General features: G+C 34.6%; 1 protein-coding gene across 1 annotated transcript; it reads left to right on the plus strand.

Moving 5' to 3' along the window:
- The first annotated feature begins 8,607 nt into the window (after nucleotides 1–8,607).
- On the plus strand, nucleotides 8,608–13,960 carry LOC145158085 (uncharacterized). The gene is made up of 7 exons (XM_079077031.1): nucleotides 8,608–8,703; nucleotides 8,751–8,969; nucleotides 9,768–9,981; nucleotides 10,134–10,625; nucleotides 10,876–11,186; nucleotides 11,306–11,923; nucleotides 13,919–13,960. The coding sequence occupies exons 1-7, from the start codon at nucleotides 8,608–8,610 to the stop codon at nucleotides 13,958–13,960; spliced, it is 1,992 nt and encodes a 663-aa protein (XP_078933157.1).
- Nucleotides 13,961–15,823: the final 1,863 nt, after the last annotated feature.

Genomic DNA, 15,823 nt, shown 5'->3' on the forward strand with positions numbered 1-15,823 from the left:
GAGTACATAAAACCCAACAGTGGTATCAGAGCCATGGGTGTTTTCTATTGTATTGATGCAATTGTGTAATTTTCAAAGTTGAAAAAAACTGCAAAACTGGATTCTGTCAGGGCCTACTCGACGAGTCCATGTATGAACTAGACGATTAGGTACCTTATGATGATGAACTCGTCGAGTTCATATGTGCACTCGACGAGTTGGTTCGTCAGTGGGCAGAATTTTCGAGTTTTTGGCCTGTTTTGGATTAGGAACATTACCACAAACAGTTTTGGTTCATAAAATTAATTTTGAATGATATGGTAATGTTAATCCCCATCCAATAACATGATGTTTATAAAATTCTAAGATAACTACTTGTTTTTGTGATATACTAGTTATTTGTAAAATTTGAAGTTATCATGTAATATGAATCAAATTATGATCAAATTGGTAAAAGATAAAAATGGTTATTTTATAAGTTTATAATTTGATCTAAAGTTTTTTAAGCAGTTACAAACTTTTTCATCAAATTTGGAACTCAAAAGTTTTTTAAGGAGTGACAAATACATATTAGTTAAATTGATCTTAATGTTTTTTGAAGAGTTTCATAAGTTATTGAACTTGAAAAGTCTCATCTTCATAAAACAAATTAACTCCTTGAGTTATGAAGTTCAAAAGTTTTTCAAGAGTTACAAAACTTGCCCTCAAGTTTTGGTATTTGAAAAGTCACAAATTATGAAACATTGAATTCAAAACTTAAGTAATTTGAAAAGTTTTCAAAAATGTAACTCATGGGTTCATAACTTAAAGTTAGTTAAATAGTTTTAATTTGATTTAGCATCTTGACTTTTTTGAATAATTCAATTAACTCTTATGGACTTTATTAATAGTTAATTAAATGTTTAATTAAAAGAGTATTATTAATCCATAATCATATGGTTTAAGTTTAATTAAATTAAGAATATAATTTATTAAATCATCAAGTATTTTATAAATTTAAAATACACTCTTATACTATATAAAATTAAAAGTTTAATATATTATATATGTATAATTAAAAAGTCAGTATTACCGTTAGTAGGCCTCATTCACGAAGCCTGTCTATAAGGGGGTATAAGGTTACTGCCTATGAAATAGTGGTTTAATGGGTGTCCACTCTCACCCACCGCTTCCTTGACTGGTGGGGGGTCGTTAGCCGAACGGGTAGGACAGGACACAAACTTCCATTAAAAGTATAATGAAAATACTAAGTAACTAAACACTTATAAATTCCCAATCTTAGTTACTTAGGAAAAATGTGAATTGATGCTAACCCATGAAATTGCACTTTGCACCTTGTTAAGTCGTTAGTGGAGCGTATGTGGTTAACCGGCACACTAACTTGGGACTGACAATGTGTGGCAAAAGGTAGCTTGATGTTAATCATGGATCAATGGAGTGTGTGTGGTTAACCGACACATTGATTAGGTGATTTGTCACATTAAGTGTACCAAGCTAATTTGCATGGTTATTCTCACCTTGTGTGTGATCCTCGGTATCCCAGTCACAAACTTGAGAGAGCATAATCGAGATTTAAACATGTCATTGAAAAGTTCAATGAATCTTAAAGAATCTAGGAGTTTCAATTCATTTAAAACCTAAAATTCATTTTCGTTTTTCATGGTGGAAATTGGTAAATCGTCATTTACCTACCTTCAAATATTTTACGATTGGATTACGGCATCCCTCTTCCGAATTGTAGAATATTGTGTTGGGTCCTAGCCTTAAAATTTCATTTTGGGTGTTATATTAAGGACTTAAATCAACTAAACTTGAATTTCTCCCATGTAGATGTCTAGTTCAGACAACTATGGTCTTCCCGAATCTTTTGGAAAAAGCTTTCCTAATGAAGATGATATTTCACAAGACAATCAAGGTGAAAGATTAATCCCTTCTTCGTGTTGTAGTGGAACTTCACTTCCTCCACCTCCTCCAATTATTCTCCCTAACCCACAAGTTCAAAGACTTGAAAAGTTCAAGGTCACTCAAGCCCTATTGGCTAGAAAACATCAAGATGGAAGGTCTGTGTGTGCACACATTGACAGGCTGGGAATGTTAGGAGTTGTTGTGTCAAGGAAGTTGGTTGTTGACTTGGTTCTTCAGTCACTTCCCGGGTCGTATAGTCAGTTTGTTAAAAACTACTATATAACAGACCGCGACATGTCCCTTATCGATCTTACCTATTTGCTAATTGCTGCTGAATCAGCAATGATTTGGCGCACTGGTAAAGCAAATTTGATTGGAAGATCTACTTCCCAAACTTCTATGGACATTGACAATGGAAACATTGGAAGTCCAGAAAAGATTTCTCTTTCCAAGGGAAAGGGAAAGGCTAAGTCTGAGATTGTCCCATGTACCATTGTGAAAGAGTCTGTTTGCTTCTATTGCCAAGAGAAGGGACATTGGAAGCGAAGCTGCTCTGTCTACCTGAAGGACCACAAGAATGGTAAAGTCAAAATGTTTGACTCTGCTTCAGGTAAGTCCACTATCTAAATCTATTAAGTTCCTACTTATAGATTCTTAATACATGATGTGATAAGATTACATTTTTGATGTTTTGTAGGATCAAAGAAGAGAAAGGAAGCTTGAAAGAAGAGTAAGCTGATTCTGATCGCGAAGAGATGGATTTCGATCGCATAGTTCGATGCTCAGAATTTTGAGTTGCTGCTTAGGAGTTATGATAAATTACTTAGAAATATGTAGCAACATTGTTTTCATTAGTAATTGCATTGTAAGGAAAGGTTTTTCCGCAAATTTTATAAATAAAGAAAATTTTGTTTTATCTTATTTATATTTCCTTGCAATGGCATTTGTGAAAAATGATGTTTGTATGTTTCTATTTTTAGCAATATGGATTTGATTCTTTCGTTTGTGGTAGTGTCTAAATTTACCAAATAATGAAAGATTCTCAGCACCCAAGTTTCAATTGGATAGAAACTTGGAATCATGCAACTTGTATTGCATGATGAATGAGAACCTTCGACTTTGGGAAATTAAGACTAATTCCTTGTTCACATGAATATGTGAGCCAAGTGAAGGACTAGGGGATCTAGTACATCGTGTTGTCCACTGGTCAGGTCCACCACAAAGAACAATAAGACTATTCGTTATGATTTACTAAAAGTTTGGTAAATATGGTTATGCTTACAAGATTATGTGTGATTCTGAATCATTGAAAAAGTTTCATTGTATAGCAGAACGAATAAAAGGAATCAAACAGGCAGAAAGATAAAAGTTTCTCCAATCTGAAAGGAAAGGAGAGTACTTGAGTATCGTGTTTTATGATTTTCTTAATGATTATGAAACCATGTCACAATTGATCCTTTAAGGACATCTTAGTGCATTTGTATGACCAAGAAGAGGAATCGTGAATTGTTGAAATGGTTAAATCAAAAGATGAGTCATACTTCGTTCCAAAATCGAATATTAGAGTCATACTCCAAGATTGTGCCTTGAGTGACATAATCTTAAGAAAAGGTTTATAACACTCATCACATGTAGAATAAAATGTTTCTTACTCTTGTACATTTGAAATTGGTAAGTTGTGATGTCTTGGATAAGACAAAGACCAACTAATACCAATTGTGTGAAGTGTTTATCTCGATAAGAAACCGCGCTAACTCTTGAATATGTTTTTGTCAAGTAAGGTTTCTTGAAAAGGGAATCTTATATGTCAAGAGGTCAGTGGGAGTCTTAAAGATCTTGAAAAGTTTTAGGAACTAATCAAGAAGAAACCTATTGTGTATCACTAGCCCATGACTTGAGGTTTGTCACCTATCATGTTGACATATTCTTATTTTTGTGTCCATTCCAATTAAAGTTGACTATGTATGTGAGTTCTATGAGTTCTCAATTGTTTGCATAACAACTTGGAAGCAATGGTCGGCCCTTGAGCTGCCTTGAGCTGCCAGGTGGCAAGAAATTAAGATTGAACAAGTTCAGTCCATATGAGTTTGGATTTGTCACTAACCTTGTCTTGTGATTATGGTTATGACAAATTCACATGGATAGGAACACATACACCATAAAATCTAAGTGTCATAAGGTTTCTCTCCAATTCATGAAAATGATTGTGAGGAAACGATTTCACTAAGTAGATTTTAAGGAGATAGCATTTGTGATATTTGCATTCTCAAATTTGTATTATGATTACGGCATCCCTCTTCATAGTTCAAATTGTGAGAAATGGAAAAAGGTCTAAACATTTGAAACTTATTGTTGTAAGTTCTAAAATTGTTTAAACACACGTGCAAGCTATCTAAGGAAAGGTGTATGAGTTTGAGAAGCCTAGATAAAGTCTTATCGAAGTGTCTTGTGTCAGAAATCTGAACTTTGGTAAGAAAGTCAATAGGTATTGATTTCTAGAAGTCCAGTTAATTTCTGGGTACATGACAAAGCTAGTGGGAGCATAAGTGTTATGCTAATAAGAATGTAATTGTTATGCTGGTGGGAGCACAATTATTACATTAAGTGTTTCAAGTTAGCAATGTTAATTATAGAAAACAGAAGTTTCAATTCGCAAAGTTGCAGAGTTTGAAAAGTTTGTTTTGATATAACTAAGGGAGAGGAACTTATACTTTATTTCAAATCTAAAAGCTTAGATTGAGATTTTAATCGAATTTAGTCATGGACATATGTGAATGTTATGTTGAAATGATTCAACATAAGGAAATTCTATATGTGGAAATATTATAGCGAAAGACTGGTAAAGTATCATGTCTTTATGTGAGACATTATGAATCGTATTCCATATGCTTCAGATATAGGATCGATTATGTAAGCTATAATATTAATCTATTCTAATTTTCCATATGCCTAGGGCATTAACAAGGAAAGGGACTAGAATGAGATATGACTAAAATGGTTAAGCAATTGTCGAGGACAATCTGAGCTTTACCAAAGATTGGTTGCTCATGGACAGTTGAAAGTAAAGTGTAAATTTTGGAAGGACCATATTGACATACTCTAAGAAGAGGTAACTCTTGTTTAGAAGTGATAGTCAAAATAGGAATATGGAGATGTTACCATAAGTGGAAGTTAATAATAAAATCTATGTAAGATTAGAAAACTAAATACAGGAAGGATGTTCAAAGGAATGTACTTTGAATATGAGACTTCGTTTCCATGGAATTGCTCTCCATTGGAATACTTTGTAATGTCTATTGCCAAGTCTCTATGACTTTTGTGCATAATCATTACAAAAGGATCATTTCATAAAGGTTAGAGCCTAACACATTCTAGCAGTGACAAGAATTTGGTATTCTTACACTTGCAATAAGAATTTGGAATTGTGAAATGAGCATCATTGAAATGTTTTTGATTGATCTATTTCACATAGTAAGGACCATAGATAAACGTAGTGTGCATGCTTGGAGCATGGGATAACTATTGTTTTAATTCAATTATAAAGTTGATAAATCGAAACATATACAATGAATAATGTGTAAACAATATGGTGATTAAATAAAAGGTGTTTTATTTATATTCAAAAGTTTTGAGACCATATTGGATTCGATTATTCTTGTGTTTCACTTTGCATGTTTTGACTTCTAGAATAATAAGATTATTCAAACTATCCACAGTCGATCATACTTTGGAAGTATGATTGTATAAGGTGTTATACATTGCATAAGGTGTTATACATTGCAAAAGGTGTTATAAGATTTGAGTTTTTGTATGATTGTATAAGGTGTTATACATTGCAAAAGATTGCTACAAACATTCATGAGTGCTCTTGAAATAAGATTTGAGTATTAGACTAAACCCACGCTCACATATCACTTCATGGAATTTATCATGAGTGATTGTGAGACGATAATATCGTATAATCTTCAAACCAAGATATATGAGTTGGCGATTATTTGTTGATTGTACATTAATAGTGTGAAACCGCATCAGTAACTCGATGTTATAAAACGTGCTATTATGTATGAATCAATAAATAGTTAGCACAAGCATATAAGTCGAAGTTTATTTGTTCCTTTTGTCCTAAGAGGGTTAAAAGCTATATCTTGGGCCCCTCGATGATTTTGTTTTGACTTATGTGTCGGGCCCGGTCAGGACTCTATTGATGTGTTCAATTAAGTTCTATGTCAAACAAATAAGAAATCGGGAAACAAAATGTTGGACAATGATTATGAATTTAATTCCATGTCTTTGTCCACACGATATCTTGTAGAACAGAGGATTATATGATCATTTATCTAATGGACTTGTCAGAGTTCGACATCGGCTTTTTGAGAGCTATGATTGCTAATCGGATTTTAAGTTACATTGGCAATTACAGTTATTAGACTTATCCAAGTAGGAGAATGTTGGAAAAGGTGTCTAAGCCCATAACTATAATTGGTATGTACTTGACCCGAAAGTAGCATGGTCCATTTGGGTTGCATTCATCAAAGCAATATGTTAGGAAGGATATTTGAGTAAGAGGTTATTTATGATTTGTTAATATATTATAAGTATAATATATTAATTGAGGAATCATATTATTTAATTAGTATTCGTCAAGAATTAATTTACGAATTAATTTAGTGATCAAAAGAGACTAATTAAATTAATACATATGATTTGGGCTAATGATCCATGTTTTGATTTGTGATGGGCTTATGGGTTAATCCATGAAATATTTATCCAACTCAAATGGGTGGATCATAAGCTTATGGGTATGGATTAGGGTTACACATGACCCTTGATACTCTACACACACACACATAAACACACACACACACACACACACACACATATATATATATATATATATATATATATATATATATATATATATATATATATATATATATATATGTATTCATAAGCTAAAATCGGTTACATTTTGCACTACAAGAAGTAGAATCCGATTTCTAGTCTCCATAACCTCTCTCATATTCATCCTAATTGTTCTTAGTGTTTTGTGATTCCATTTGAGGCATCACACTTGGGGTGCTAAGCTTTCTTGAGGCCAAGTTATTCAAGCTACTACACAAGGTAATTTTCTAACTAGTTTTTATGATTCAAATATCACCTTGCATGCTAGTTTAGGCTTCATGCTTTAGAAAATGTTTATTGCATGTATAATTAGAGAAAACTTAGATCCAAAGCATTAGGGTTGTATGTGCACCATAGGAATGTTAGAGTACATAAAACCCAACAGTTAATACCCTCACTTAATGGATTTAGCTCAAACCCTAACTCTTTGGGACCTAGATCTTGGTCCACAATTCAACAATATTCCAAACTAAGGCATATAGACTGAGATTTGGACCCTAAACACTACAAGAGCGTGTAAAGATTCTAAGTTTCCTTCCATGCATGGCCCTTTGGAGCTTAAAAGACCAAAATAACATCTTATAGCTTGTATGGGGCTTCAATGGCCATAAAGTTTGCACCTTTATGCCATGAAAGCCCTCCATGGTTCTAGATCTGGAAATATACACACTTGGGACGTCCATTTCCCAAGGATCAAGCTTCTTGGACCAAAACCCCACTAAAGAGGTAATAAGGAGATCTAAGTATTCATTGAGCAAGGTTGAGACTTGCTTATCAGGAAATGATGAGAAAGGAAAGATGTTCCTGGATCTAGTAGCCTTTTCTTGAATCCCCAATCTTCTCCTTCTTCCACAAGCTTCAAAACACACAAGATTCACTCCTAAAATAACTCACAAGCTCATACAAAGCATTAGGGTTTCGAGGATTAGGGTTTGGGACTTGGAGGCTGGAAATGAGGCTGATAGGTGGGGATTAAGATGCTTAAATAGGGTGTAAAACCCCGGATTTAGGGTTTCCCAAACCTAGACCAACTCGTCGAGTTGGTCCTCCCCAACTCGTCGAGTAGGTTTCCCAACCCGCATCCCAAACTTATCCCCACTCGTCGAGTTCTCCTCCTTGAACTCGACGAGTTGCCTTATCAAATGAAAGGTTATTCTTCCTGAATAGTCTTACAGATTTCGGGTGTTACATGAATCGTTTGAGGGGATTCCGACCCTTGATCATAGCAATAAACTTGAAGATGATGATAGTAATGAGGGATCGAGCTTTGATGCACGATCGGAGGACCACCATGTGCTAGAAGATGATGAAGCACATGATGATAAAAATTAAAATCCTCCTTTGAATCGTAATGTCACTGATAAAAAGGGCAGAAAACAGTTGTAGAAACCAGTAAATATAGCATTACTCAGCATGAAACGAGAAAGTGGGGTGATTATATGGAGAATGAAAATATTGTTTTAGAATAAAGAAGTGATACGGATGCAGCTGGTCACGAAAAAACTCCTCCTGATCAAATTTTTTCTTTCCTTTCTAGGCCTCCAGGCTTTTCACATTTGGCACATAGACAAGAACATTCGACAAATGATTTGACAACACCTCCATATAAGTCTGGTATGTATTTTTCGGCTAATTCTGGCACAAAAAAGTACTCAACAGCAGTAAAAGATTGAAAAATTTTAAGGTTGGATGTGATGATTTGGTGGTTAATGTGGTAGCTAAATTTATTGAAGTGGGTACAATGTTGGGGTATGGAATGAATGGTTGTGGTGAAAATATGGCTGCAATTATTAAGGAAATGGGTGTATCTATTGTTGATCAATGAATCTTCTATCTATAAACTCTAGTGGTCTTTTGAATAAAGAAAAAGAAGTCATATTTCTAGTTTGTGCTCTCAACTGGAAATTTCTTTTCTTGGTATTCAAGAGACTAGATTATGTTCGATTGATCTTTTTCTTTTGAAGAATTTGTGGGGTAACTATGCTTTTGATTTTGTGACAAGTACTAATAGAGGGCTTTCTGGTGGTATTCTTTCTATTTGGGATCCAGGAGTGTTAACGAAAAAGAAGATCACAGCTCATCCTAATGTGTTGATTGTCGAAGGAGAATGGATTTTCTTTAAATTTCCCTTCTTTTTGGTTAACGTGTATGCTCCTCAAGGAGAAGGGGAAAAAGCGTGTTTGGTAATATATTAAATTTTTTATGAATAGAAATAAAGGTTCATATGTGGTGTTTGGTGATTTTAATGCAGTTCGGGTTGCGTCTGAAAGAGTAGGGTGTGTTTTTTCTCAAAGAATTTCGGATAATTTTAATGCTTTTATTGAAGAAAGTGATCTTATTGAAGTGGCTTTGGGGCGTTTTCCTTTACTAGAATTAGTTCAAATGGTGCTAAACTAATCAAGTTGGATCGGTTTCTAGTTTCGGAGGATGTTATGTCTCGGTTTCCTCATATTATGTCAAAGGCTCTGGATCTAAATATTTCGGATCATAGACCTATCTTTCTTTCGCATGTAAACCTTGACTATGGACCGAGTCCTTTTAAATTCTTTTCTTCTTGGCTGCACGAATCGTCGTTTGATCAGGTGGTAAAAATTTATTGGCTTCTAAAACAAGATCTTGATGGAGGGGGTGCTAGCATTCGGTTTAAGAACAAACTAAAGTATCTTAAATAATCTATTAGGGTTTGGTGAGCTAATGAGAATGCAAAAAAGAATGATGAAAAGAAATTGTTGATTGATAGATTAAAATATATTGATAGATTAGTGGGTGAAGGAAAAAGCTTTGTGTCACTGATGGAGGAAAGAGGAAATATTCATTTTCAACTTTCTACTTTTGAAAATAAAGAGATGAAGGATGTTGCGCAAAAAGCAAAAATCAAATGGACTATAGAAGGTGATGAGAATTCAAAGTTTTTTCACGGTATTATTAGTAGAAACTGCAAACATCTTGCAATTCAAGGTGTGAAATTTAATGGTGATTAGATAACGGAGGTCAATAGTGTTAAAGAAGCTTTCTTTGAATTTTATGCGGAAAATTTTAAGAAGGTTGATGTCATTCCGATGGAGATCAGAAGAAGTGCTCGTTTTAAAAATCTAACGACAGAACAGTCTCTCGGTCTTGAAGCTTCGGTTTTGGAAGATGAGGTCAAAATGGAAGTGTGGTCGTGTGGGAGTCAAAAAGCACCAGGTCTGGATGGTTTTAATTTGTTAAACATGATTGGGATCTGATCAAACCTGATATCCTGGACTTTGTTGGTGAGTTTTTTGAGAATTCTAGAATTCCAAAAGGATGTAATTCATCCTTCATTACTTTAATTCCAAAGGTCAACAGTCCCGTTTTGGTTATAGATTTTAGGCCAATTAGTCTTATTGGAGTTCAGTATAAGATTTTGGCTAAAATTCTTGCGCTTCGCTTAGCAAAAGTTATCGATTCTATTGTTAATAATGAACAGACAACTTTTATTAAGGACCATCAAATCCTTGACGGTCCATTGTTGGTTAATGAGGTGGTCGAGTGGTATAAGAAGAAGATAAAAAAGATGATGTTACTTAAAAATGACTTTGCTAAAGCTTATGATTCTGTGAGCTGGGAATATTTAGATCGGCTGATGCAATTTTTGAATTTTGGTCCAAAATGGAGAAATTGGATCAAAGCTTGCTTATGTTCGGCTAGAGCTTCTGTTTTAATCAACGGTAGCCCTTCTTTGGAATTTCAGTTACAAAGTGGTCTACGACAAGGAGATCCATTTTCTCATTTTCTTTTCATTCTTGTTATGGAGGGTTTGCATGTTGTCATTGAAGATGCGAAGGATGCGGCTATTTATTCAGAAATTATGATAGGTAACTCTGACATGAAACTTTCTCATTTTTTATGCAAATGATGTTATCTGTATGGGTGACTGGGATAGGAAAAACTTAGTAAACATGGTTTCTATTTTTCATTGCTTTTACTTGGTGTCGGGGTTGAAAATTAACTTGAAAAAGTCTAATTTATTTGGCGTTGGAGTTCAATGGGAGGAGGTGGTTGATTTTGCAAAAGTCGTGGGATGTAAACTTGATAAACTACCTTTTATTTATCTTGGGTTACCAGTCGGACAGAATATGTCCAGGATTGCCAGCTGGAATATTGTGAAGGATAAGATTGACAATAAATTATCAAAATGGAAAGCATCTATGTTGTCTATTGGTGGTCGGGCTATGTTGCTAAAATCGGTTCTTGGGTCTATTACAACATACTTTATGTCTATTTTTCTTCTTCCAGTGGAAGTTGCTAAACATTTAGATGCTAGAAGAGCCAAATTCTTTTGGAAAGGTAATACAGAGGATCCCAAAATGTCGTGGGTGAAGTGGGATATTGTTTTAGCTGATAAACATAATGGTGGGTTGGGTATTCGAAGCATTGTTGCCCAAAATTTTGCTTTACTTCTAAAACGAAAATGACGTTTTGTTAATGGTAATTCTCAAATTTGGATAAAAGTCATAAATCTTTGTATGGGAATAATGGTGGCTTTTATTTGTAGTCAAACAAACTTCGTGTGAATGCTACTTGGATTCGGATCCTCAAAGCTATAAACCGGTTGCATGAGAAAAACATTATCACTCGTTCGGTTTTGAAAAGAAGACTTGGTAATGGCTCTCGAACTATGTTTTGGAAGGATATTTGGTTGGGAAACCAAATGTTAAGAGAGTGCTTCCCCCGTTTGTTTGAACTTGAAACACAACGAGATTGTTTTATTTTGGATAGAAGGCGTAAGTATCAATGGATTTGGCAATGGTGTCGTTTAATAAGGGGTGGAGATGAAGATTTGCAATATCAAAGGTTAATGGAGGCTCTTGAAAGTGTTACTTTTTCCAATTTTGATGATAAATGGTGGTGGGATATAGGTGATGCGGGGATTTTTACAGTTGCGGAAAATAGAAAATGGATTGATAACAATATACTTTCGTCTAGTGGTACACCTACTCAATGGAATCGATTTGTACCTTGTAAGGTTAACATATTTGTTTGGTGTCTATGTTTAGATATACTTCCTACTAGATTTAATCTAGATAATCAGGGTATTGACATTCCTTCTACTCTTTGTCCGGTGTGTGAGTTGGAGGTAGAACAACTGGATCATTTGTTCTTGAAGTGTGAGGTAGCTGCCAGAACTTGGGATGCAATCTTCAGTTGGATAGATGTTTCCCTTATATGCTGAAAATCTCCTTTATCTTTATTCCATTCGATTGATGATATCCCTATTCCTGCAAAAAATAGAAGTACCATTCAGGTGGTCGTCGCTACTACGCTTTGGTTTCTTTTGAGATATAGATATGATCAGGTGTTTCGAAAGAAGAAGATAAAGAAAGACAATATTGTTGATTCAATCAAGGAGTTTTCTTTTTGTGGTTTACTAATAGAAATTCTAAATGCTCTAGTAATTGGGTTTGTTGGTTACAACATCCGTTGAACATTTTGTAATTTGGTTTTTTCTCTAGCTCCTTGCTAGAGTGTTTTTATAATATTTGGTTGTTTCTTAAAATAAAAAAAAATATAAAAAAAAATCCAATCCTAAACTATACCAATGTCTCTAAAGAGACCTGAAATCCCCAAAGCATAATAAATTTCAAAATGCACATCTAAAGCAACCCCTTAGCTTTTTAGTAATCGAAAGGTTTAAATTTTGTTTGATTGTATTTTACAACTTTGTGTGAAATATCATTTGTAGAACGCAAGTCTATTTAGCAAAAATGAAGGTTTGTCCAGACGTATGGAAGAGAACTTTATACGAATCTTATAAATATTCTTTGAAACATAATATATATTTTTTTAATATATGTAATTAATTAGAGATTAGTTTATAAACCAGATGTCATCGTTTATACTTTATGCCAATCACGTCAAAATCAAGAACAAGTATTAACATTAATTTAGTTCAAATTGTTGCAATAAATAAAGTTGTTTGAGCCTTAATTAAATAATTGAATTGCCTAAACAACATGCAACATCATGGGGCAACAAATCAAAACCATCGTTATTAAAAAAAAACGTAGTCATCTTGAAGCTTACTGTTAATTTAATCATATGTGTATTAAAACAAGATTAGATTTAATCTTTTACATCAATTATTTCCATTTCAAAATGACTTCTAGCCCAGCGGTATCCGGTGTTGTCCTTTCTCCTTGAGATCGAGGGTTCAAGTCTCTTGAGAGACATAGGTGGAGATTTAGGAGTAGTGTAGGAGTAAACTAGATTTGTCGTTCCAAAAAAAATAATAATAAATAAATAATTATTTCCCTTTCTTTTAGAACTACTATAACCAGAATCTCCGACATTTACACTTAATACATGTTCAAACATAAGCCGAGTGGATTAGTTAATTCATGTGTTCTTTGTACAAATATATCACCCATAGTGTGTCATGAAAAACATAATGCGTATTTAAAATAGACAAAATTGCAAAAATGATCCCTATGGTATGCAGATTTTTGGGGTTTTAGTCCAAACCACGAGTTTTTTGGATCCATGGTCCTTTTGGAGTGGTTTGTATGTGGTTTTGGTCCCTGAACTTAACTCCCCTTAAATAGGATCTGTTAATCCCCCTCATGTGCCTCACACGTGAAGGTAAATTCATCATTTCATATGTAAGGGACCATTTTTGCATAAACAGTTTTTTGACTTAATTCCTTTTAAATATCCCACTGCCTGCGATCTTTCTTCCCCAACGTCTCTTTTTTCTACCCTTCTTCTTCTTGAGCTCTGTTACAACAACAATGGTTCTACGTTTTTGTGGAAAAGTTGCTTTGGTAAAAACGTCTTGGACCCCTCTGAATCCAGGATAGAGATTTTTTGCATGCCCTATGAATAATTTCGTTTGTGGGTTTATCGGGTGGCTTGATCCCCCAATGTGTGCTAGGTCTAAAGCCATCATACCTGGACTGCTAAGAAATTTGAATTCAATGCAGGAACGGTGCAATTAGTTGCTTAGAAATGTGAACATGCTACATGATCAATGTAATGGACTGAGATGTAGGAACAATTTGTTGGTGGCAAATTGCAAAGCATTGAAGGATGAAAATTTGAAGCTGAAAATGTACCTGTTTGGAAGTTGGTTTTTTTTGTGATTGTCTTGTTCTGTATCTGGTTTGTGTAGGGGTTTACTGTGAAGGGTGTTTTGGTCTGTGAATGGTATTAGTATGGATAAAATGGTCATTTTGTTGTAATTTTATGTGATCATTTTTGTAGTGACTTATGATGGTATGAATGTATTACCAAAATTATATGAATGTATCATAATTAACACATCAATAGAAATGGTATGAAGATTCATTACAACCAATTGTACATAACCAAAATGCACATTTCATTAAGATTCATAACATAACCAAAATGCACATTTCATTAAGATTCATAACATAACAACCAAAATGCACATTTCATTAAGATTAATAACATAACAACCAAGTATTCATAACAACCAACCAAAAGATTTCAACAAAATAGTGTAAACATAACAACCAATTGTTCAAAAGCAACCAAAATCATAGAAAACCCCATGCATGACACATTACTTCTTGGACTGATTCTCACCTTGCCCTTTACAGGTCCTAGAGTTGTGTCCCTTGTTCTTGCATTTGCTACAAGTAACACTGATATGCTTCCTTGATAGCTTTTGCACTCCATCATTTGTTGGTTTTTGGGAACCTCCTTCTTGTGTAGCATTCACTCCACAACCTTGACTTGCCCTCTGCTTTTTGCTTAACCTTTCACCCTCACTTTGTCTTCTTTTTTTCTTAGGCCTTCCCACCTGAGTGCGATGTGGATGAGGGATTAGCTTTGTGGGACATTCACTCTTGGGCCACATGGACCTCCCCTTAGTTGGCTCCACCTTAAATGAATAAGCTTTTTTCCATGTATCTAGAAAATACACCTTGTGAACCCATTTGTAAATGTCAAGCTCAGCCTCTGGGTCTTTACTCATTTCATTCAGAGTTGCAATTGCATGTCTGCATGGAATTCCAATCAATTCCCATTTTCTGCAAGTGCATGTTTGGTTCTTAACATCCACCACATGTTGATCCTGCAAAGCTCCTGTGACTCGATACTTGTCTCCCCCATTCCACTTAGCAATGTATTGTGAAGCAATTGCTTTTCTTGAAGCTAGGATGTCTGTTGTTGTGGGTGTCAGTGGACCTTTAGCCTTTTTCATTTCCTTCATGACATTGTATATCCTCTTCATTAGATACTCTCTTATGTATTCTAGACATCCACTGACAGGTTTATCCCTTCCTTTGCATATCTTCCCATTAAACACTTCACACATATTTGATATCAAGACATCAGAAACTGCTCTTCTTGTTGTACATTACCATTAAAAATCAGTTAATACAATTAACATACAAGTAAAACATTTCACTAAGTGAAAGACATAAGGACCAAATTGGAATATATTGAATTACCTGAAAAGTGACCCCTTGCCCAATGTGTAGGAGGAATTTGCTTCAACCATTCACATGCCTCCTTATCATATTGACTAAACTCCTTCATCAAATGTTCAAACTCAGGAATGGTGGTAGGTGATGCACATCATTCAAACTCAGGAATGGTGGTAGCTTCAACCATTCACATGCCTCCTTATCATATTGACTAAACTCCTTCATCAAATGTTCAAACTCCTTGCCCAATGTGCAGGAGGAATTTACTCAGGAATGATGTACACCTCAATCAGCTTGTTATGTGCAATGTATTTAGAAAGGTTGATCACATCCTAATCATTCCCTAAAGCTCTAAGTCCAAATTGAAAGTCACCATTGGGTATCCTAAAATGGTAGTATATCACTGGGGATTCATCAGCAAAATCAGAATTTTGTGGGTCTGGGTAACCTAGGTCAAGCATTATGGCATTAAGTTCATGTACAGAAAACTCATATATGTCCACATAATCAACATAACGCACTTCACCTCCAATGTACTTTATATCAGGTAACTTAGTAAATTTCCCACCGTGATGAAGCTTAATACTAAACTATGTTGGTGCACCCGCTAAAACTCAAAATCG

Source organism: Lactuca virosa, chromosome 2, assembly GCF_052849685.1.
Source record: "Lactuca virosa cultivar CGN04683 chromosome 2, Lactuca_virosa_CGN04683_v6, whole genome shotgun sequence".
In the NCBI taxonomy this organism is placed as follows: Eukaryota; Viridiplantae; Streptophyta; class Magnoliopsida; order Asterales; family Asteraceae; genus Lactuca; species Lactuca virosa.